At 49.6% G+C, this 17642-nt stretch overlaps 1 protein-coding gene across 1 annotated transcript in view; it reads right to left on the minus strand.

Annotated features, from left to right (window-relative positions):
• Nucleotides 1–2432: 2432 nt before the first annotated feature.
• Nucleotides 2433–17642, minus strand: part of LOC119387246 (BMP and activin membrane-bound inhibitor homolog) — a 35791-nt gene continuing 20581 nt past the window's right edge. The window contains exons 2-3 of the mRNA XM_037654579.2: nt 9208–9522; nt 2433–8187 (exon numbers count right to left, since the gene is read on the minus strand). Of these exons, the coding sequence (XP_037510507.1) occupies nt 7877–8187; nt 9208–9522 (626 nt within the window). The 3' untranslated portion in view covers nt 2433–7876. The remainder of the gene's footprint in view (nt 8188–9207; nt 9523–17642) is intronic.

Genomic DNA, 17642 nt, shown 5'->3' on the forward strand with positions numbered 1-17642 from the left:
GGCGTAATTACGCGATCGCGTTCTACTCTTGAAGGCGAAGCTCAAGCGTCCTCCAAGTTTTTTGCCGACAATATTATAAACGGCTCTTGCTTAAAAACACACAGGATCCCTTACGCAATCGCCTAAGACGACTCGAAGGCGAAAGCCATCTTATATTTATTCTCAGTCGATAAATGGACCCTCCCCCGCTCCCCCTCCGATATATCTTTCCGCACCCAATGTGGTTCTGCCCTGACTCAATGATCGGAGGCATTGTTGCAAGATTTCTGCAACTCACCTGATTTTGCACTGCCTCCGTCATCGGCCCCCCTTTGACCAAGCGATGATGTCATGTCATAACGTCTGGATGACGTCACAAATTGTGGTGATATGTGACGTCATATGGTGAGGTCATCGTGTGATGATTTTTTTGGACCACCGGTGTTCACGCCGACGCCAGTCAATTTTCACGTTTGATGAGGCATCTAAGGTTCTCGCCTTAACACTTCCATCTCCTGCGGCATCAGAGTTTCTCACAGATGCACGGCCTCTGCATTGAAACGCAGAGCCCATGAACGGCACTGATGTTGTCAGCGCCATGCAGCTAGATGTCAAACAGCAGTGAAACAAATGCAGAGACACAATCAACTTCAGGCTTGCTTCAGCGATCCGATTTTTTTTTTTATTCTCTTGCATCATACATCAGTTTGCCAGCGTGGCTTCTTCTTAAATATAGTAATAATATATAATAATTCATATATACAACGGTGTGTTAAAAAAGGGAAGCCTTTCGCGCCGGCACAAAACATAAACGGCACTCCGCGCCGGCACCACGATTGGGTGGTGTCGGAGCGCAGTTCGGCGTTGGCACTGGCACTGCGCGCAGTTTTTTTTTAAATCCTTTTTAAAGCTTTTATTCGGTTTCCGCGGCCGAAAGCGAGAGAGCAGTCGCACCGTAATAGACGGGCCCTTCGCCGTTCGCGAAGTCAAGCATAGAAAACTGTACAGCACAATAAGAAAAATATGTACAAAAATGTCGACTCTATGGCACAAGACACGCGATGGTGCCCGGCGCGCAGCATGGGCCGGTGTTTTTTTTTTCTTTTTGTTTGCAGGGCAGGAAGCCATGCGGGCGCCGGGCTTGGCACGTATACAGGATGCATAATGTAACGGTGGCTGTGGCAGGTACGTGGACAGCTTTGGCGTTTTTTTTTTTTTTTTTCTCGGGCGTCCATGGGGTGGCACGACATCCCTTTCACCCACACTGCTTTCGGAGACTCGGTTTTTTTTTTTTTTTTTGTTCATACGCACAGAAAAGTTGCAAAAAAACTCCCCATTGGCCCCGGTGTGTTTTCAGGACTGGGGCACGGTGAAACAAATATTTGCGGATGGTCGAGTCACTTCTGAATGGAAACACAAACAGATACATGCCGCTAATGGTTGACAATACGTGGTGTTACAACTTGTCTGGTCATCGCGCTGCGAGTTTGGCACTGTGCTAAATGAAGCGAATTGTTATTCATTGTGTGTTATAGATCGGCGCTAAATCTTTCTTACTGTCTGAAGACAAACCGTTAAAATTCTTTTCTGGACATGCTGACGTGGCAAGCAGGAAGACTTTTACGCGACTAATGTCAAGTTGCACTCAATTTCAACGCAAGCCGATGGGCGAAAGGCATTTCCAGCCTCTATCTGGAAGAAGTCACTTTGCCTCTATCTGGAAGAAGTCACCGTAGCTGAAGCCCGTAGTGGCGAGCCGACTATCGCAGCTGATCTACTTGTGTTAGCCATGTCGTGGTTTGCTCGCTGAAAACGTCGCCATAAGCTTGAATTGTTGACGAGTAATCACTGGACATTTGAGGAAGAACGAATCGCCTGAACTCAAAAACACGTCTGTAGAACTATGCGACACCGCTGCACACAGAAACGTCGGTGCATTGCGCTCGTACATTCTGTGCCTGCATTACGGAAGAGCTGATTATCATGCATATGCAGCAAGCCAGCGGACATTCGGAAGCAATCTCGGGTAAAGCCGATCATCAGCCGCCGTGCAAGTAAACATGGTGTGTTTTGCCACAGCTCTGGCACCACGAAGTCGAAAATAACGCTGACTCCCTGCCACTAACTGCGGCGAGGCATACAGGCGCGCGATGTCAACATGCAAACGACATTCTAACGGTCTTGTCATCCGGAAGCGCTTCGCATTCCATTAGTGTGCATTTGTTTTCTAGGCGTGGCGTCTCGGGTACAGCCCGACCAATTGCACCATCGCTGGCTCTATGTTTAGCGCGGCCGCGCGGATGATCAAGGGGCAGTTTCAGCCGTGTTGCGCGCAGCGCGTGAAACGAACAGCTGCGCCACCACCATCTCTGGTGAGAGCGCCATGCGGAGTCTCTTTTCTTGGCGCGGAGGACAACTGTGCGGGGGGGTGTAGTTTGCATGGGCACGGAGTGTTATCTTTTCTGTTCGCCTAACTGCCCTCGTTTTGACTGCTAACGCAGAAGCCCCTGCCACCATCTCGCTTACAAAGGAAAGCTGCAGCCTTTTGCTTCTGCGGTTGATAGCCACATATGACAAGTAACCAAATGACATCTGAGATGACTCTGTCTTCGAAAAGAACAAGCAGCAATAAATGTGAAAACAAAAAACATCGCAAGCACCTTCCAGACTTTCGCAATGCACCATACTCTAAACGTTGTCCAATCATAAGTATCCAGTTCGCTAGGGCCCTTAACCTGAAATACATAACGAAAACATGCGTTGTAACCAAAGCGAACGTAATTAACGCGGTGAAGGCTCAGTAGCAAATCATGCGAGCTTCGGACTGCAAACACTTCTCGCTAAGCGGTTTCCATTGCAACACTTTTATACCGTTAATATGTGCGATGCATTTGGCGTACCAAAGTATATCGAAGCATACCAAAGTATATCGAAACACATAGTCGTTGCATCAGCGTTGGCAGCGCGATCAGTTTGCATTTTGGCACACGGTATCACTGCCCAGCTGTAAGTTGGCAGCAACGCTCCTTGCTAGTCGTTTTCGTTCATGTGACACGCCAATGCGCCACGTGCACGAAAGTTTGCGGCAGCGGTTAATGCGCTTAGACAGCGCGTGACACGCGACTTCGAGGCTGAAGCAAGTACAGTCGAGCACGATACGAAGGTTATCGCGCGAGCGTCGACCGGCCTAGCGTCCCAGGGGCCTAGCGGCACGCTTCGAAACAGTGAAAATCAAGATTACGCATTCTTCTCACCCTCGTTGGCTATTCCATGCTACAACAATCGCCCCTACGACGAACTCTACACTCTTTCTCTCTTTATTGAGCTTTCGATTCGTTGCGATCAAGTATACCGTATTTACTCTAATCTAGGCCGGCCCCGTTTCTAAGCCGACCCCCGAAATTCGCAAGGCCAGAAAAAAAAGGGCTTAATTATTTTACTCGAATCTATACTCAAATCTAAGCCGAGCCCCCACTTTCGCACATCGTTTTTTCGAAAAAAAAAAACAACATCTGCTTAGATTTGAATAAATACGGTATTCTTCGTCGGTTCTTATCTCCGCGAACGGTCGCAAAATTGTTGGGAAAGATCTAGTAAAGCTGGTGCTTGGCGCTGCTTCGTTTGAACGGCTCGCTAAGTGGAACAAGATAGATCGCGTTGTCATAAAAAAGAGAAAATGAAAATGTGCCTTCCTCAGACGGGGAGTGATTGCAGCTTAAGGAACAGCAGAGAGAGTGAGTGAAGCTTGCCTGATACCTCCCTCTCTTCGACAGAGGAGTGCGGGCCGTGGCGCTGTGGCAGTTCTTAGTCGACGCTCGCGCGATAACGTTCAAGTCGCGCTCCGCTGTACACAGTTCATCACCGGAGGAACTCGCACTCGCGCAAACGGGGTTGTCTTTATCGAACCAATTTCGAAGTGCGCTTCAATTCCTTCGCACGATACGAGTTGAGATAAACCCAACTTAGCCCCCTGTTAAACTCTAAATGCCCTTGTTGGTAAGGCATCTTTTAGCGAGTCGCTTATGCGGCCACGTGCAGTGTCCAGCTCATACCTATACAACTGCCCATCTGCACCAGCATGGTTCGCCCCCGCTTTGTCATAGTTGTCGCCAAGAGCAGTGCGTGAGAGTGGGTTGTCGTGCAAGGACGGGGCTCCCCATTCTGCAGACGTCAACGTGACCACGGGGCTTGCAGTGCACTCGGCTCCTACGTTCTCGACTACGACTACTACTTCAGCCATTGCTCTTTTACATATAAGGCAGAAAAGCAATCAGGTAAGAGACGGTTGAGCTTGAAAGCGCGCGCGCACCCGTGCGTTATATATATCGTATGTATTATATGAACTCGTGTGGAGGGCAACCGAAACTTCATATATACTTCTACTCGCTACGTGCTCAGCTTCGATGCGACAAGGAGAGGCATGGTGTGTGTATAAAATACGAGTGTGCTTGCATAAACCATGCGCAGCCGCCCACCCAGAAGCGACGTTATATGGTATAAGGCTATGATAGGCAAAATGTGCAATGTGCGGCGCTGCCGTGATTGTCGCCCCACTAAGCGCTATGAAGCGATCTTTGGTGCATTGTGCGTGTAAGTTACGTACGGGAAGCTTTCACGAGGCAGCCTTTAGTGGGCATCATTCGTTGTCGATGGGACGGCGCGGAGCAGTCGGATTGACTGGCGTAATAGAAGTGTAACTCGGCCTGTCGACTGGGTAATCCAGAAATGGATACACAAACGCAAATAGAATATGGTCCTTTTGTTTCTTTTTTTGCTTCGTTTGACATCAGCTCGTTATTGGGAAAATGATCGTGCCTGGTCCTGTGTTTTCATTGTCCCGTTCTCTGTGCTGTTCTGCCACACAGGTCTCTCAAGATTTGCTTGTTTCACAGGAATCGTAAAAAAAAGACAGTGAAAGAAAAAAACCCACTAAACTGGAATGTTTCAGACGCTTTCGTTTGCACGACCCAAACGCGAAATGGTCCAGACGTAAGTTGGCCCTAACTGCGCTCAACCTGGCGTCGTCGCTTATGCACGAACTCGTTGTTACGTTGCGAACAAAGCGCGAAATATCCGCGTGTCCCGTTATTTATCAGAATTCTCTGCCAGAATTCACGTAAACGTTGCAAGCGGGTCTACTTTAGCCAGCTTAGCCGGTGCTGCTGGTCTGGCACCTGACATCAACCGCCTCGAATTTAAGTGAGCGCAACAGTCAAATTCTCGACTCTTCCCGGTCTTGTCGGATTCATACGCACGCCTCGCGCACAGCTTATGTGGTCATTTTGACCTGACTGACGTAGTTGGTTGAGGTTATCTGGACCTGAGAGCGAAAATACAGGGAAATTCGACCCGCGACGTCGCCGTCGTGCAGCACATTTCTGTCTGTCGGCGATCCATGTTCTTCTTTGCGCATAGAACTCTTGCGAAACTTTAGGCGTAATATCAGTTCGACATACGGCTTTGTAACTCATCTACTCCCAATTCTGCGGTCTACGCGCCTCGTGTGCACACTCCTGTCTGAACTGTACCCTGCGTGAACAAAGTAAAAACACTTGATTAACGTATTTGTTGTGGTTCAATTGCTTGCAGAGTCGGGTCATGGTTACCATCGCGAGAAAAGAAGACCGATGCAATAATTCTGTCCAACTTGTGGAATCCACGTGATCTGAAGGCACCTGTTGACTAGCTTTCTCGTGAATGATACACATTCCTAAATATGTCTTTTTAAATTCTTTCGCACACTGAACAACGACACGACGAATGAAAGGCTCCTCTTAGGCTAGCAGAACCTCCGGCTTGCTTCTGGCCAAGCGATAACTCCTTAAATAATAATAATAAAAGCTTTTACCGCGTTAGCTATGCTACAGCAGCCGCTAACAGTTTCTGCTTGGCACATTCCGAACATCCCCTTTGACACTACATCTACTTGTCAGCTGATACTACACTCTCTAAACTGCATGGAAGCGGACGTACATACTTCAAGGGCAATTGGAACCGCAGTTCCGAAGTCCGAAAAGGACAAGGCTTCAAGTGTGGCGGCGATGGTAATACGCTCCTCACTGCTCGGGTTATAGTGTACAAGAAACTTCAGAGGCATGCAGCACTCTCGTATAAACAGACTGCTATAGAACGCTAAATGGTTGTGGGCAAAGTGGCACGAAGGCAATGCTGAAACGGCGATCCGTATACATGCGTCTCTAACAAACTGGCAGCGTGGCTTGCTATTCATGAAAAAACTACTCTGGCACTTTTTCTATTCATTACGCAGTATGCTAGCAAGCGTACCTGTAATGCGGTACATGTGATTTAGGTACTCTGTGGAAGCACGGCAGGCAATCGGTTTGCCAGCAAAAATATGGCGTCATCCTTCGAACGGAGAAGCAGTAAAAGCGTCGAGTGTGAGCGAGCTAGTGATGTGCATTCGAAGTAAAAAAAAAGAGAGTCAGTTGACTCTTACATTTTTCGCTACATATGTGACCTATCACATGTATACCTCCCTTTTGGAGAGTCATGGGATGTATAAGTCTCTTAAAGAGACACGCTAACTCTCTTTTGAAGAGTCCGTGCGTCCCACGACTCTCCTAAAGAGAGTCAACGTGTCTTTTTAAAGGGAGTTATACATGTGAGAGTCACATATGCAGCAAGAAACAGCCAAATGACTCTCTTTTTTAGTGTACGGTATCGCAAGTAAGCCTCGCGTAAGGCGACAAACCGAAGCACACGATTGGTGTTGTTTGGTACCGCAGGCTCCCGGGGACTGCAACGGTTGTTCGTTACAGTTCGGGGCGTTCAAATGCAAGACACGGAGGACGTATAAAAAGTTAACAGTCGCGATGCACCGTACTCTGGTGAACTAAACAGGCACCGCGCTCGAAGCTATTAAATGCATCGCCTCTTTTTCGTGGCCGGGGTAGTACGACGTGAAGATTTGCGGTGTAGCTGAACATATTCAGTCTAGGGTATTACAAAATCAGCGCTACAGAACCAATAAAACGTCGTTTGTGTGAAGGATTCGTTAAAAATTCTGTAGTGTCTGGCTGAACGTCACAGATAGCCTGCAACACCTCAAAAATGCATTGTGACGGGACCAGCTCCCGGCGTAAAAAGAGAAAAAACATGATGAAACACTGAGAAAGAAGAAAAAAAAAAAGACACAACAACAATACATGAAGCGAAAAAACTCACAAACGTAATGACTAGGTTCCCGCCTGTTCACCAAGAGGCATCGCTGAACTGCCGTCGAGTCCTTGAAGAGTATGTTAAACAAGGGCACGTTCACGCTAGGCTGAAGACTAACTAGCACGCGTGACTAAGCTTTAAAAAAATCATTTAGACAAGATCGGTACTGCGCAGAGGCAGTGCCGTATTCAGAAGGGGGCATCAATTCAATTCTAGCAACTTTTCTTCCACACGTTGGAATTCCGCAATAGCTTTTTGAACCTACATGGAAAATTCAACATTTCAGTAGAGTTTTTTGTAGAAGCTGTCCCAACGTATGCAACAACGTGGAGAAGGCCTCCACGTGGCTTAGATTTGCAACGCGGAGAGGACTTAAGGTTTTTTGCGACGGTCGTATACGTACCGTACAAGTGCGAATTGGAAGCGTGAGCAGCTGCTTGCTTAACACGACGGCTTCGGTGGCAGTTCAATGCCTGATTCCAGCACGAGCTAACAAGCAACATCTTTTTTTTTTTAAAAGCAAGCACACTTTGGCGCCACGGGGCGGAAACGTCTCTTCAGCAGCGTATACAAGGCACAACGTAGGAATAAATAAATGAGGCGCGATAAAAAAAAAAAAAAGGTAACACGAGTGACCAAGGTGGTGTGGTAACGATGGCTGGAAGCCCTCCTGCTGACCGCGAGCACATTCTTCTCGAACACTGCACGGAATTGCACGCTAGACGAGCACGACAGCACCCTTGTCCGTGGCGTTGGCGGCCCCGTCGCCGCTGACGCAGCAGCAGCATCGGCGTAGTAGACAAGCGTGCAGCAGACCTCGGTGCCGGCCCTTGTGCAGCGCCTCGTGGAAGTTTGCGGAGGCCGTGGACGGAAGCTCGCTGTCCTTGCGCAGCAGACGGGCGGCCAGCAGCACGAGCAGCACTAGCACCGAGCCGCCCGCGATGGGCACCGCGATCACCGCCGCCCGGAACCACACCAGGCGCGTCATAGAGGGAGGCTCCTGCTCGACGCCTCCTCTGGTCCGCGATTCTGCGCGCCAACGGAGTCAACATTCTTTTAGGAAGGCAAACGGAAAGCGCTGTCCTGCGAAAAAGTTCTCTGATATGCTGAGCGAGTGTGTCAATGTTCTGTGTTCTGGCAATAAGCTCGTTCAATCGGGACCGCGGTAGAAGGAAGGCGATATGCCAGACAGCGATATTACAGCTATGGTTGGTTGTCAAGTGCAACTGCGGCTTTACAAGGGCTGTTATTCATTGAAATTATGGGGCCGCGGCATTATCATCATGAGTCAGCGCCCGTGCTGCCAGCGCGCGGCAGCAGGAGGGCCACGGGCCAGAACGAACGTTCATTTGGCGCCTGGCTTTCTAAGTGTAAAGGTCAAGTTTGTTTGCGCTGCCTACGTGTCATCTCTGAGGGCTCCAGCTGGCCACTGGCTCTGTGGCCCCGACCCCACAAAGTGTAGATATCGTGCACAGTAATAGTTGGCGCCAGCAGCAGCCATGGGAAAATGCAAAACTGTAGCACTGATGCCTTAGCATCAGTACTGCATCAGCATCAGTGCTTAGCATCAGTGAGACAGCGGGGATATGGCATTATCGCGAAGAGACCGCGGAAGGGCATGTAGATATATGAGCTTGACGAGGGCAATAAAGAATACATAAAATAAATCTGCGGTGAATTCTACAGTAAGGGAAGTCTAAAGTATGATAAGTGAGAGCAAGGGACCAACTTTTCCTGCGTCACTATAATACGACAGTATTTGCGCTATTTATCGTAAAATTGTGACACTGCTCTGGCCCCTTTGTTCATAAAGACTGCGGCAACTAGAGTCTTACGAGAGGATGTCCAGACACGTCCTGCCATGTATTTTGCTGAAGAGATATTGGTAGGCCAATCAGTTGGCCATTTTCGTTGTAAGGACAGCGTGCTTGTAAAGACGTGGAAGAACACCAATCGAAAGAGACAACGCTCGCATTTGTGCTATCCTCGTTAATGAATCACCAACTGTCTTACAATGATGAACTGGAAAATACAAATAGAATCACTTACCGGAAGCACCAGGCTCCTGGAAGTCCCTCTGGAAGTTGCACATGTCGTCACTGCAGCACTGCCGACCTTCTGAGGACAAAGGGGCCTCCAAGATCGGCGAAGGCACGCTGTCGGGTTCTTTGCAGCCGTAGTTGGCATCGTCTGCGACGTCGGCCAGGAGATCGACGCAGCCATGACGCGGTGCCGTCGTCGCGGCGACGTTTAAGACCGACGACGTCATCTTGACGTTCTCCGAGAAGCAGAGTCCCAGCTCAGACTTGCACATGTAGCCCGTAGACACGCACGGTGCCAGGTTGCAGTGGCAGCGGATGTCAGCTGCGAAAGAGAGGACACGCAGCGGGTGTCAGTGAAAAGGCGCCAGTTGTACAGTTCACTGCAAACACTGTCCATTGGTTTCGTAACAGGTCATCAAGCTCGCGTAGCAGAGTGACTGCCTCTGTCCACCAACGCCCCTCAAGGCAGTCAAAGTTCCTTCTCCTTGCTTTAGATGTCATCATCAGCCTGACTGCGTCCACAGCAGGGCAAACGCCTCTCCCATGTTTCGCCAATTAACACAGTCCCGCGCTTGCTGCGGCCACGTTATATCCGCAGACTTCTTAATATACCCACCGCACTTTCTGCCTCCCCTTCGCGTGTTTGCCTTCTCTCGAAGTCCAGTATGTTACTCTTAATGACCAGCGGTTATCTTGCCTACACGCTACACGCCCTCCCCTTCTTCTTCTTCACTTCGACTAAGATGTCGTTGACGTACGTTTGTTCCATCTTTGCTAGTACTATGGCGCTAACCAATTTACCGTGCGCTATGTCTGCGGGAGAGCACTTCTGCGTACGCTGGACACGCGATCGGATATTTAGAATTAACAGACAGGAACTAATAGCCTGTGATGAATGTTTCGTTGTGCGTAGTTTTTACCGACAGCCGAATAAAATTTTAAAGTGTTCGATGGCCACCGTTATTAGCGAAAAAAGGGCGTGAGTACGAATTGCTGGAGTATATACTTGCACGATCATCGTATCTACAATTATTGCCTGCTACTGTGGCACAATTGGGAAATTTATAAACGTAATCTAATACGAATAATTGTTGGGGTTTTACGTCACGAAACCATGATATGATTATGAGGGATGCCGTAGTAGAGCGCTCCGGAAATTTCGACCACCTGGGGTTCTTTAACGTGCACTTAAATCTAAGCATACGGGAATCTAGAATTTCGCCTCCATCGAAATGCGGCCGGCGCTGCCGGGATTCGATCCCACGACCATAGGGTCAGCAGTCGAGCACCCCGCTAGACCACCGCGGCGAGTAACGAACGTAATCTAACATCATGGCAACATTCATTAACAAAACTTTCAGTATGTATGTTGGATTAATAAACCGATCACTATAATAGCATGCCAGATATCGGGCACGATCAGTCCTTTCTTCCAGAAAACATTTTTTTACGTGAAAATTTTCACAGGTGGGCGCAACGACGTATTGCAGTCCCCGCTATGCAATGAGGCTTTGCAATCTTGGATGTCTCGTTGAACTGCACCAATATCATATTACAACGATACTACAGTACAACACACCAATCCCATTCGAGATCGCAAAGATGGTTCATTAACTTCAAGACTATAATCTCCATCCGACCGTTTCAGAACGCTCATGCGAGATTCTACCCCCAGATTTTTTTCCCCCGATACGAACGGGTAATGTCTCTTCGTTCAAGAGCGAGCGAATGATGTGGAAACGACGTAAGATTATCCTTAATCTGGTATCTGCTCAGCAAACGAGGGCAGTGCGAAGCCAACTGCATCTCCTTCAATTCCAAGAACAGCGGACACCGTAGGGGTCCTGGATGAAGCCAGGGGGGTCCCGGCTCGTTTTCTGTCGCCGATATCGTCGCGCATCTCTCCCTCCCTTATAAAGCATCTCCTTCGCGCTCACCCCGGTGTCTCTACTGCTACAGCTTCCGAACCGGAGGCTCCGTGGCGCGGGGTTCCTTCTGCCCGCAGCCTCCCAGGGAGGGGGTCCACTTTCTGCAACCCCCAGACCCATGGCTCGAGGTTTTGGACGTGTGTGTGTGTGTGTGTGTGTGTGTGTGTGTGTGTGTGTGTGTGTGTGTGTGTGTGTGTGTGTGTGTGTGTGTGTGCCCCGGGTTGGAATAATGACGTCGGCCATCAGACGCGCCGCCGCCAACGTCGACGACGAAGACGCTGGCCCGAACCCGCCGCGGTGTGCGCATGGATGCGTGAAGGCCCGACTGAGCGGCGTCGTCACCCCCCCCCCTTCCTCTCACTCAACGTGGCCCATCGCGCTCTCCTTGCGACACCCTCCCCTTCGCCCTCATCGTTCCTTTTTCCCTTCTCGGGGTTCTTCAGCGACGAACGACGGCGCGCACTTGGCGAACTGCCGACGGCGCCGATGCGCTCCTCCCTCTCCCCTCTCCATACTGCGCTTCTCCTTCTTGGCATGTCCTGGCGCCTCGATCCCCCACCCTTCAACTTCTGCCCCGTCCTTGTTTATTTTCTACGTATCGCCTCCTTATATTTTGGTTCTCCCGTCTCATCTTGTCGCCTCTTTTCCTTTTCTTCGTGACATATTTTTTTTCTAATCTTAATGAGAGGCGAGCGGGCGTCGTCGGTGAACGAGTATCGGTGGTCCAGAGCCAAAACAAACTCGCGAGAACCCCCTTCCCCTTCTCCCCCTACACCCAAGTGTGGGGGAGGCTGGCTCTGACCTCTGCCGGATGAGCGATGGAAAGCGCGTGTAAGCTTGCGATATGAGAGGGGAAAAAAAAAGCAGCCGCAACAGATTCGATCTGGCCGCGGGTATTTAGCCCCGTTTCCGAGTAATTGCGATAGCGACCGACGGGGCTTAATTCCCTCGGCCTCGCGGGGGCGGAGCGCGTTCGCCTTGATTAGGCTCGCTGCGCCTGCACGCATTAAGGATATTGTTGCCCGACCTCACCCTCCTCCTCTAAAGCTTCAAGTTTTGCTTCGCTCCTTTACTTTGTTTGCTTCAAGCCAGCTTCATTCTCACAAGTTGCGAAGCTGGAAACAAGGCATGCCTACTTATAAATGAACTTCTTCTGCATGGAAGCGCCTTGCAACAACAAATCGCGACACTTTTCTTGGAAAAGGTCTTGGAAAAGGTCTCTATCGCAAGATGCGCCCTGAATTCCACAGTGACCAAGGAGTATAACGTTTAACAAGCGTCCAAAAAGCGGAGAGAACTTCCTTGCAGGTTTATACACGTGGTTTTTTTACCGATCAGGTTCCACTTCTTACCTGACTGGAGTGGCTGGAGCCGCTGTCTACAGGAGGGTTTGCCCCTAATCCACTGTGCACGATCGTTCAAACCTTCAATGGCCCGTTCCTTCAAGTAAATTGCACTGACAGAAGATAATCAACTCATCCGGCCCAGTGGAAATGTTTTCAGTTAACGATGGTCGTAATTAACACGAAAGTGTGATGCGCCTGTCCTTCGGTCGAAATTATTGTGCCACTTACGTAATGACAGTAGACCAAAAACAATATTTTGGGGTTTTATTGCGGACATTGCACGTCAGACTATACTGAACTCAAACCATTTCGCCAAGACTCTAAAAACGCGCGCCATTTCTATGAGTGGGCAGTTGGAAAGCTTCAACATAGCACGAGTACTTTACTGCACTTTTAAGCCTGTCAGCTGCCATCCTAAGTTATCTGTAATGCCGACGCCTCTGGAACAGCCATAAAGAAGATTAGGCACTCAACTTACATTAATCCCAATGAGATTTCTCGCTGAGATGAGATTATAAGGACAGACTTACACGGCAGCTAATGGAGTGACACGCACAGCACCCACTGAAGTTGTTCTGGACGTACGCTTCATAAGACTTGACAGCCACTGGATTGCGACAACAGTAACGCTGGAGCTGCGGGGCCCAATTGTATATGCCTCCTGCTAAAACCTTGACACTGAAAGGCCGCCTTCCTCCTTGATCGCCTTCTGGTTTTCTATGAGAAGCGTACTCAATTCGGCCAGACCTGTACTTTGCCGATGCAAGGACCAAACTTGTGTAGCCCGGTACCTCTATGCTTTCACTTCCGGCATCACTGCTCCATATACGTTGGCATCCACTAGTTAAACGGTGACTGTCCGCTACTGACGGTCAATTTATAACTTATCAACGGATTACATTATATTTTTGGAAAATGTAGTCAACCTTTGTCGCGAGCTTCTCCAGAACATATGAAAATTTCTGCACGTCCATCGTCACAGCGGCTGCTTTAGATTCGATGACATTCGCAAGCCTGCGTCCTGACGCGTCTGCTGCTGATAGCACGGGTTGCTGCCAGCATGAGTATACTACAATCGTAATACCGAAGATTCGCTAATGCGTCGTACGTGCACCACATGCGAGGTCATACAGGGAACGGAAAAGAAACAGGCGCACTGGCTCCTTCCATAGAGCAACATTTATTAAGGAGTAAGCCTCAGATGCCTCATCAAACGCGAAAATTGATCGTCGGCGGCCTCAACACGAGTGATACAAAAAATCATCACGTGATAGCGTCACCATAAAGCCACAGATCACCCGAATTTGTGACGTCAGATCACGACGTCATCACATGACATTGTCGCTCGGTCAAAAGTGGGCCGATCACGGAGGCTGTGCAAAACCAGGTCAGGTGCAGAAAGCTTACAATGCCTCGAATAATTGAGCCAGTACAAAACCACGTTATAGGTACAGAAAGCTATTGGAGTGGGGTGGGAGAGGATCAATACATCGATTGAGAAGAAAAAGAAGATTGCTTTCGCCTTCGAGTCGTCTTGGTAAATGCATAAGGGACCCTGGGAGTTGTTTTCTCTTTTTTTTTTGTACTATAGCAGCACGGCGATTTTAACCGTTTAGGACATATTGAAATGCACCGCCCATTTCTTGGACAATCCCCCGTATTGGGTATCAGACCCTTACTGAGGAGAAGAACGATGTCACCTGACAACACTACACTGCCATTTCACCGCCGACAACTGGAAGCCAAAACTCTAAGTGCGCGCAAGCAATCTTTTTCGAGTGCCAGCGAATAGCAGATGCGCCACGCATTTTACGATTAGCCGGAGCGCCGCGCACGTCTCCAACGCACTTATAAATAACCTTAAACAGCGTTTTTGCAACGGCTACATGCGACAGCCTCTTGTGCCTCGTAGACAAAGCCACCGAGAAGTCAGCAGTTTGAGTCTCCTAGCCAGATATACACGCAGAGTTCAATATTTATCTCTTGGTTCTCAGGGCACGCTATATAGGGGCCGCGTGACAGCCTATCGCAAATGCGAAATCTCCTCTGGCGCGACAGCTCTTAAAAGAATGAATGCACGCGTGCAAGGACACAAGCTTCAGCGTTCTGTTCTCTTTTGCTTCTTCAAGTTGAACGCACTGCGAACTGCTGGTCGCATACCTGTTCGCTTGCGCGACATTTTTTCAAGCGAGTTCATCTTCAAGACCGAGCACACAGGCCCCATGCTTTCTACACTATAGAGGACAACGTGCACCGAACTCATCGCGGCGTGCCTTTCCACGTACGATGCGTATCTAGGTTCTCCGACCCCCGCGAAATGCCTGCTGCCAACATAGAAAGCGCTCCGCAGAATCTCTCTGACTGACTGTCTGCGCGGCGACACGGGGCTTGAAGGAGCGGAGGAGAACGAAGCCCCGCTTCCAGAAAGGAACGGAGGCAGCGCCGGTGTTGTGCCACGCGCGCGAACCCACCTCAGGTGCACGTACGGCCCCGAGCGAGTGCCTTGAACCTCCCCTCCGCACCCCGACCCTGTGTGCCGCGCTTTTCATATTCGCCGCGCTACTGACGCCAAAGTGAAGCGGCGGTCGCGTCGTTGTCGCAAGCCGCATAAGCGGCGCGCCCCCTTTTTCTGTCGCAGGTCTATTCGTGGCCGCACATCGCAGCGGGTACCGCACCTTGACGAATACGACCGCAAGGGGGCGCGCCGAGCCCCTTCCCGCTTTCTTCCCCGTCGAAGTTGTCCCGGGATGGCACACCGCGGTGATGCTATCGGAAACGCGCGTCAGGCCTGGTAGGAAGAAAAAGGAAATAAAAAAAGAAAGTGTCGTCTCTGAAGAAAAAGCGGATGAATACACTGTATAGAGTAAAGGCGTGGCATGACTGGTGCGTCCGTCCGGCCGCCGTCAGATAAGGGCGATGCCAATCTACGCAGGATTTCCGTGGACCGCGCTTTCGAGTCGCATCTCGAGTTCCCATCGACGGCTTGTGCTCGCGCCGTCCGAGCAGCGGCAGAGAAGAGAGGATATAAAGGCTGGCTGCAGCGACGATATCTTCTCAGTCCGTTTGAGCACGGATTGGAGAAAAAATAAGGAAAGAGACGATTGCGAACAACCGCAAAGCAAATCCGAGCACAGCTAAGAAGATTGCCGCTGAGGCGCGTACGAAAGGAAGAGCTGAACTCAAGTTGACCAATACGAAGAAAATTTCTTTTTCGGCTGTCCAAACGACGTGTTTTCGTCATTACTCATCGCTCTCGCATTATAAATAAGAAGGGACACTGCGAGCGCCATTCGTTATTAAACGCGTCCATGGCAAACGCCCACAGACGCAATCTTTCTTTTCGTTCTCGAGGCCGCCTATGCGACGTTACGAATAATAAAAGTAATAAAGAAGGTTCGAACCGAACGACAAAGAGTTGTGGATGGCTCGTCCGGCCCATTCGCGGCGGCCACTCGCCAGGACAAGGACTTGCCCTGTTTCTTCCCGATCCATTACACGGCCACTTGATGGATGATGGGCGGCCGGTCGCACGCTGGTGGAAATGGGTCACAGGCGCCGCTGCAACCCTTTCGCATCGAAATGTGCCATCGAGGGAAACACATGCGGGAAAAACGAGTAACGCCGCAAAGGCTTCCATCGTAAGATTTGCACAACAACGACGATAACTGAAAACACCGACGGTTCCTGAAAACACCTTTCTAAAGGAAATGCGCTAGTTTCTCGCGCTGTAATAGTCACGGCCGTAGCATTAACAGTTTTTACCCAGTACAGCCAGTTAAACCTTCATGGACCTCCACAGCAGTATGGGAATTCATTTAAGGCTTATGTTTATCCTCTGTCATTCAATTCAGTCCTTTCTTTATACCTAATAGCTTCACACGTTACATAACCACCACCAAGGCCTTGATAGCATCGTAAGATTTGCCGGCCTTGGTGACGTTATTTTAATACTCTCTTTCGCTGTTTCATAGGCGTCACTGATATGAAACGGTCTCTGGCAAGTGTGCATGCAATGGCACGAATAGCCAAGAATGTACGAGGCTGAATTAAAGGCCGCAGTTTTGAATGTCACCGTCGATCAGCTCGTGACCGTAACGTCGTCTCCCCGGTGTAGAGCCGGTGGAAAGGGTGAAAAGAGAGAGAGAGAGAGAGCGCGAGAGGGTGCTGGAATGCCAGTTTTAATCGCCGGAGGTCGCGTTTGATGTTCCGTCAAGGGTACCAATCATGCTAATTAAGATACCCGCCGGGCTAATTGGAAAATTGCCGTCCGCTTTCTTTTTTTTTAAATTCTCCTTGAACCACACACGGCGCTCGCCTTTTTTTCTCCCCCTTTAAATATACTGCACGCATGGCACGCGAAGCGAGGTACTACGTCCGCTTGTGCCAGTCGTTCAAGCGTGGTGTCGCACACGTCAATTGTCCGTGCTAGCCAAGCGCACCGTATGGAACCATAAATGTCTGTTACGAAATACGGGCAGTATATAGTAGAACTTCGATGTGCTCGTCTTCGTAAAATACGGCATGAATAGACATCCCTATTAAATCGTGTACGTGCAACGCTTTCCGGATAGTTCGGGTTTCATAGGAGCGCGTCTGTCTTTTACTAGAGTTCACGGGAACTGACGGACGCTTATTGCAATTTGATCATTCTTGTTTCTTTCCCCTGTATCGATAACGTGAACGGAAAAGAAATAACTAATTCCACTGGAACTACAGTACGTAACATGCGTAGGCCAATGCAGTGATGCTACTGAGGACTTCCGATTTGGAGCAATTTTTGGAGCAGCAAAATTTCCGTTTTGGAGCACTTTGGAGGAGCAAAATTTTTATCTTGGAGCACTTTGGAGCAGATAATTTTGCATCTGGGAGCACTTTGGAGCAGCGAATTTTATATCGTGGAGTGCAATACAGAAGCACATTGCATTAACATTCAAGCACTTGATTATTATTATGGGGCTCTTATGAAGGCTAGAAATATTTCGATTCATTGCAAATCTCACGGAAAAAATCATCTCAGGAGCATAGGGGTGCGCACAGGGGGGGGGGGGGGGGGGGGGCGCCCCCCCTAATCACCTAAGGGGGGGGCGAAATCTGCCCCGTACATTGACCCTTGCAATAGCAATTATATGGACACTCTCGGCGGATTTTTGCCGTCGCCGTTGCCGTAA

Source organism: Rhipicephalus sanguineus, chromosome 3, assembly GCF_013339695.2.
Source record: "Rhipicephalus sanguineus isolate Rsan-2018 chromosome 3, BIME_Rsan_1.4, whole genome shotgun sequence".
Lineage (NCBI taxonomy): Eukaryota > Metazoa > Arthropoda > Arachnida > Ixodida > Ixodidae > Rhipicephalus > Rhipicephalus sanguineus.